The sequence below is a fragment of the Helianthus annuus genome, chromosome 13 (assembly GCF_002127325.2).
Source record: "Helianthus annuus cultivar XRQ/B chromosome 13, HanXRQr2.0-SUNRISE, whole genome shotgun sequence".
Taxonomy (NCBI): Eukaryota; Viridiplantae; Streptophyta; class Magnoliopsida; order Asterales; family Asteraceae; genus Helianthus; species Helianthus annuus.
In genome coordinates this window covers 14,018,059-14,025,042 of record NC_035445.2, presented here as the reverse complement: position 1 = coordinate 14,025,042, position 6,984 = coordinate 14,018,059, and the positions used below count along the sequence as shown (strand labels likewise).

At 36.2% G+C, this 6,984-nt stretch overlaps 1 protein-coding gene across 1 annotated transcript; it reads right to left on the bottom strand.

Annotated features, from left to right (window-relative positions):
- Positions 1-4,605: 4,605 nt before the first annotated feature.
- On the bottom strand, positions 4,606-6,043 carry LOC110900549 (protein FAR1-RELATED SEQUENCE 5-like). The gene is made up of 5 exons (XM_022147435.1): positions 5,724-6,043; positions 5,355-5,613; positions 5,125-5,228; positions 4,834-5,065; positions 4,606-4,722 (listed from the first exon to the last, which is right to left on the bottom strand). Exons 1-5 carry the CDS (start codon positions 6,041-6,043, stop codon positions 4,606-4,608), a joined length of 1,032 nt encoding a protein of 343 aa, XP_022003127.1.
- Between the last annotated feature and the right edge of the window lie 941 nt (positions 6,044-6,984).

Here is a 6,984-nt window from a genome sequence, read left to right as displayed (position 1 = left end):
TTCGTTTTATGTCTCTAAGGCACAGGTCCGCCCTAGTGTCACAATCGTCATCCTAAGCGACAGCTCCTGAAAACACATGTGAAAGTAGGTACGTCAGCATAAAAATGCCTGTGAGATACATAGGTTTTGAGAAAATAGAATTCATGACTTATGTTTGAGAAAACTTTTAGTCATGAACCTTGTATTTGCTTTGTCTTGTAAATCATTTGAAAAACGATAAGATCGGATGATATGTATAAATAAATGTAAGGTTAAATGAATAACTAAGTAAAAATGAGTTTGTATAAGATAGGTTGTTTGTAAAACAAGGTCTTGTGAAGAAAAAGTTATTTGTGTAAAATGTAATATGTCTATACTGAAATGATTTAGATAACGCTACGATATGCAATATTATACAAACACTTATATATAGGAAGTACCAGCGGCGTATCCACCATGTTTGTATCATATTACTCACGCCTCGTTACTCAAATCATTTACCCAAACCAACCACCAATGTAAATTGTTCATGTATGTATGGCATGTGAAATATATTAACTAGGCCATAGGTAGAACGCACAAAAACAGGCTATTGAATTAAACATAGTTTAAGTCAAGTTATGTTTTGTGGAACAAATGCATGCTATACTGATACGAACATCTATGCGGTATTGTGAAAATGCATACATTCAAGCCTTTGTGACTGTGGTGATAGACCTTTAAACAAATTAAAGGTCTATATGTATTATGTTTATCGAATTCGGTCATTCCTTCCAATCCAAACAAACCCGAGATTTCAGGAATGGGAGTTGTCAAGTCCTATGGTACCACTACCTACTAACGAGCGGCATGATCGGTGTTAATGAATGTACATTGTATAATTTAAACAAACCAAATGTCATACCAAAATGTGAGCATGTGATGAATAAATGTACTAAGTATGCACACAATGGGCATACATAGCATAAAATGTAATGTAAAATAATGTACTATGTACGCACACAATGGGCATACATAGCATAAAATGGAGTGTAAAACAATGTACTAAGTACGCGCACAATGGGCAGACATAGCATAGAATGTAATGAAATCATGTACTAATGAACATAGCAAGTATATGATGTGAAAGCATGAAAGTAACAAGTAGGCACATGTGTTTCACCCCAAAACAGTTTAGAAAACAATAAAAGATGGGGTTCAATGTACTCACTTGAGATTGCTTAGAAGTCCTAGAGTAATAACCAAATGATGCTAGAGATCACGGATATCAAACGGCACCTAATATAGGTAACTACGTTAATGTACCGGACCAAAATCGGAGGATAGGATAGAATGAGGGTTCGTAAACCAAACGAGTATGGAGACCCGTGTAATATGGTTTAACAAAGCCTACATACTAAAATGAAACCTAACCTAAGTGCTTACGACCCATTACGACCCGTTTAGGTAGCTTATGCTACTTTAACGCGTCGTCCGCGTGAAACGCGTTTGGAATGCCTAACTAGCCCTATGATAAGTAAAATATGCCTTAACATGTCTAATATTATTGCCAAATCAGTTTAGATACCAAAAGTAATGTTACATATGCTTAAAATGAATTTTGGCGTAAAAAGGGCATTTTGGTAATTTACCTAAGGCATATAGATTACCTATCACACAACTACTTAAAGGAAGCGACCATAGGTATAACCTCGAAAGGTTATTCCCTATATAACTATGGTCACCTAATGTGCTTGGTCGGATCCTAATGATCGACCAAGTGGGTCGGGTTCGAAAGTATAAGCGATTGTTTAGATCGCTTAACTTCCAACCCTATATAAGCACTAAACTAAAAGTGACGAGCTAAGCATGTTAGAACATGCTTAACTAAGTTTAGAAAACAGGTTTGGTATCAAAAAAAACGGTTTTGATACCTATGAGTAGTTTGGTTACAAAATGCACAAGAATGCACATTTTGGCCGAAACTACGACTCGTCACTGAGCCTAGATAACGTGGTAATCAGTAGGTGTAGTCACTAGGGACTATAACCATCGTGATCACGCTCACGTTATGAAGTTCAAATGAACTTCGTGTTGACCATAAGCTGGTCAATGCAGAAAGTCAAAAAAAGCTTGACTTTCGGACTCGAAAAGCGAATAAAAATACGAAAGAACACTTACGAAGGGTCCCCGAAAGCTAATCTTGACCCAGGAGCTCATGTATGAAGCAATGGCATCAACTTGGAGCTCTTTGATCAGATTTGTGGGTTTTACACCAAAATAGGGGGTGGGGTATTTATAGGATATGCAAGACCGTTAGGATCGTTTCTTGAATATCGTGCCCCGATCTAACCCGTACACTTGTCGCAATGTTGTGGTGACTTATTTTGCCTCCACCATAGGGATTTGACACGTGGCGTTGCCCTTTGGAGGTTTGAAAGGGTGTTGCAAGTGGATTAAAACATTGAATCTGGTCTGGGAGGCTGACGCGGGCCGTGTAAGAGTTCACCCTAGGCTTACGCGGGCCGCCTGGAGGTCCAGATCAGAAAACAAGTTTTAGAAATGACAGTTTAGGTCCCTGTTGTGGTTTAGGGCCATTTCCGACATGTTTAAGGCCCGTTAAGCCATCCTTAAGGCCCTAAAATGATGCGTAAACATTGAGGACATGAAATATGCTCAAAAATATACCGGATGTTGGTTCGTTTGGCCGTACGATCGCGATGTTCGCTTAATGACGACGGAATGCGCATAAGCGCGAAAAACGATCCAAATTGCGCGACGAATGGATTTTTCTCATGCCAAACACTAAAGCATAATATTATGATGCTTACATAAATTTTTTGGATGTCCGGATGTATTCAGAACGTAAGTTATGCGCGAAAGTGCAAACTTATGCACTTTTTGACACTTTTAGTCCCTGAATGATCCAAAAGTTTATTTTAGCACACCGAACCCCTCAAAGCCTATTTCTAAGCTATGTAAAGGATATTTATGGTGTGTTTAACTTATGGTCATGTTCCGGAATGTCTGTTACAATTCAAATTGGCATACTTTCGCAGTTTGTCAATTTTAGTCCCTGTAAGCGAATTAACTTGTTTTTGCCATACCAAAGCCTTCAAAACTTATTTCTAAGTTATGTAAAGGTTATTTAAGGTATGTTAAGTATATGTTGATGTTCTGAAGTATTTGTCGCATTAAACTGAGTACGTTTACGCACCAGTTTGCGTATAATTCTCCAGAAAGCGATGTAGAGTTTGAAATTGAACAAAAGTCAAAACATGAAAAATGTAAAATATAACCAAACAAACATTGGGATCAAATAACATTGTTTTATTGATAACTGAACTGTTCATAATGATTTCAAGCACAAATGTTACAGTTGATTTACGCATATAGTCCATCCGCACTAGAAGTTCATCCGTGTTTAGGTTTTCATTCAGATATAGGAGTCCTATATATAGTGGATGTGTCTTGTTCAGTTGGATCAGAACTTTGGCTAGAGAGGGAAAACTCTGGCAAAGTGGTTTCGTGGTTTTGTAATTCAATACAATCAATAAGAAACTGATTATAATTACTTGTTCTTGTTCAATCCACTCTCGTACTTGGATTCCGCACAAGATACGAGATCTCCGCAATAAACGGAACAACTGAAGTGATCCAAACATGTTCTCACAAATAGGGACCCTTATCGGATTCTTGTCGTTTAAATATTGAGTTGTTTTCTCCGCAAATCTATCCCTAGTACTAGGAGGAGAAACAATAATCTGCATATCTTGAACCTTCTTCGTATATTGAACATGATACTTGTATAAGGATAGCTCCTCCTTATTACCAGATTAACGGTTCAAAGTATACTTCGTTGCAAAAATAATTTCTCGCATCATACTTTACACATCGGGATCAAGCTCGGTCATAAATTCACGACTCATTGAGTAATCAGAAGAGCAATTTGGCGAAACCTCTTTATGCCATCTATTCAAAATGTATTGTTTTGGAAATTCTCTAATATCCAAAATTCTCAAAACATAAAATATATCTCTACATAGGAAACCAAACTATTCAAAACACACGCATGAGCAGGTGCTGGTGCAATCAGACTTACGGTACATTACCTAAAAACGCCAAAAATAATGTATGTATAAAACACCATGCAGATAACGTTTGTATAAAACACCATCAAACAACAAACATAAAAAATCCATGCAAGAAAATGTTTAAAAATATAATAAATGCCATATTCAGAAAATGCCAAAATAAAAATACTCAAAAAACGCCATTGTTTACCTCGAATAAGGATGTACAAGGCTGCTGGAAATCATTTCTGTAGAACCTAACAAACCCATCGAGCTGATCTTCATAACGTTGACTTAAGCAATCCCCAATCCTGATTAGCTCAGTTTGAACGTCACAAAAAATATTTTTTTGTGTATATGTCAGCAGCTTAGCCCTCCAACACTTTATAATTACTTTTCAACTAGGGGCGTTTGTAACGAGATTCATGATCATTTTTCCGGTGCGTGTGATGCTATGCTTCTATTGCAGTTTCATAATGAATTGCACACTTGACCAAAAATGGTTCTCACTCTCCAACCTCGATGTCGTACGCATAAGGCCCGACAGTTCCTCCATTCTGAAGTATGCAGGGATTCAAGATTCCCTAAGTGCAAAAATATCTGAAAGCCAGTCATTATCATCTAAATTGAACTCTCCAATAACCTCTTCCCATCCCGATTCAACCTCTTTGATATATTTCCCTTTTTCCATCTGTTTATGTGTTATATTAGGAAGCATCAGTTTTACTATATCGATTAGCTCAGTTTGAACGTCACAAACAATATTTTTTGTATATATGTTAGCAGCTTAGCCCTCCAACACTTTGTAATTACTTTTCAACTGGGGGCATTTGTAACGAGATTCATGATCATTTTTCCGGTGCGTGTGATGCTGTGCTTCTATTGCAGTTTCATAATGAGTCATGAACTCAACAAGAGTAGATTTTGAATTGCACACTTGACCCAAAAAATGGTTCTCACTCTCCGACCTTGATGTCGTACTCATAAGGCCCGACAGTTCCTCCATTCTATAGTATGCAGGGATCCAAGATTCCCTAAGTGCAAAAATATCTGAAAGCTAGTCATTATCATCTAAATTGAACTCTCCAATAACCTCTTCCCATCCGATTCAAACTCTTTGGGTGTAAGAATATCCGTCCACCCAACACCACAAATACGTTCTTTTAAATTTGTGGAATTGCATAGCCTAACACCAATCTATATATAACACGAAAACACCATGCAAATATATACATTAGAAACAACAAACTAACATGAAAAACAGCTATGAATGACAAAATGCCATAATCTTAAAACGCCAAACATAAAAATAAGAAAATCAACCTTTAGAGAAAGTTTAAGCATCACGTGCCACATGCATAACCGATGTCTCGTTTCAACAAATACACTAGAAATATCCTTCTTAATTGCTGGATCTTGGTATGTGACAACAACTTTTGGTTCAGAACCAACAACTTTTAGAAAAACTCTCAACAACCATATATACGTATCAGCAGTTTCTGATGCCAATAATGCAGCACCAAATGTAACATTGCAGTGGCGATTGTCTATACCAGTGAATTGTACAAACACCATACAATATCTGCATATGAAAACGCCATTAAAACAATGAAATGAGAACAAAACGCCAATGCATGTAAATAGTGAAAATGCCAAAAAAAAAAACAGAAAAAATAGAATTATAAATATTACTTGTTGGAACGATAAGTGGCGTCAAACGAAACCACATCCCCAAAGACGTGGTAATTACATTTGCATTGATCATCAAACCAAAAAAGTGCCTTCAAATGATTCTCTTCGTGTGTGAAGAAATCATATGAGAAATTAGGCTGGAACTGTTTTTCATCCAAATGTCTCATAACCATCTCAGCACCGTATTCCCCTATAAACAAGTTAATTTGCCTCTTGTAGTTCTTAAAATCAACTTTACTTGCACCCACGTCTTCAAAACCGCAAAAACAAGTCTTCATAACATTAAACGCCTTAACGAGTCCCAACTTTAACTTAGACATGCTATGTATAACATGCTTCTAGAGCTGAGTGAGGTGTTGTTCAAATGGAAGAAAATTCCTATCAGACTATTCAACAAAATCATGGTTGTGCTCCTCAACAAACTTATAGACCTTCCATGATCCAGCGTCAAATATTACACATAAATGTGCTCCATAACCAGTCCTCTCTGAAAATTTGGATCGCACAATCCGTTCCTTTTGATTTGGGTCCAACGTATCAACCTTCTTGTCCTTATATACCCCAGATCTCGTACACATGTAATACTTAATATGTTGTCTCCTTTGGGGTTTATCTTTTCAGTCCCTTTCCTGACAGAAAGACCACAAGCCATAGCATACCTAACATACACTGAATAACAATCATCGAGGCTTGGGAATATGATGTCCATTTTGGGCTTTATCTATTCACTAATGTCAGGAATGATAAATGGTAAACCAGTTTTGGGCAAAACCTTTCATTCGAAGAAAAACCCTCACCTGAGAAAACACAGTGAGAACAATTTAAGAAAAACGACATTAAAATAGAAATTGTCTCCTTATAACATTATCGATGAAAACACCATTAATTGAATAATAAACAAGACTTGATAAACATATAATTGAAAACGCCATAATGAAAACACTATTAGTTGATTAATTAACAATATGATGAAAAAAATATATTAAATAAAACAAGTATGAAAACGCTATAAGTTGAATAATTAACAATATGAATTATTAACAAATATAACGTGATAATGAAAACGCCATAATTAACAAAACTAATGTTTACAAATGTTATTCCATAACATTCAAAACTAATCAGGTGCAAAATGCCATTGATCGTAAACAATAAGCATATATTAGATCCCAAACGACAGTTAATATTAATAATGAAAACGCCAAATATCAGTTCTTACTATTTGTTAACAAATAATGAAAATGCCAAATATTGGATATAT

What these genes read in the sequence shown, in the direction of transcription:
- LOC110900549 (XM_022147435.1), bottom strand. Translation starts at nt 6,043, where the DNA reads ATGTCTAAGTTAAAGTTGGGACTCGTTAAGGCGTTTAATGTTATGAAG. An exon ending in GCCACTTATCGTTCCAACAA is followed by an intron (nt 5,614 to 5,723) that starts GTAATATTTATA and finishes TTTCATATGCAG; the next exon opens with ATATTGTATGGTGTTTGTAC. An exon ending in TTTGAATCGGATGGGAAGAG is followed by an intron (nt 5,066 to 5,124) that starts GTTATTGGAGAG and finishes TTTTGCACTTAG; the next exon opens with GGAATCTTGGATCCCTGCAT.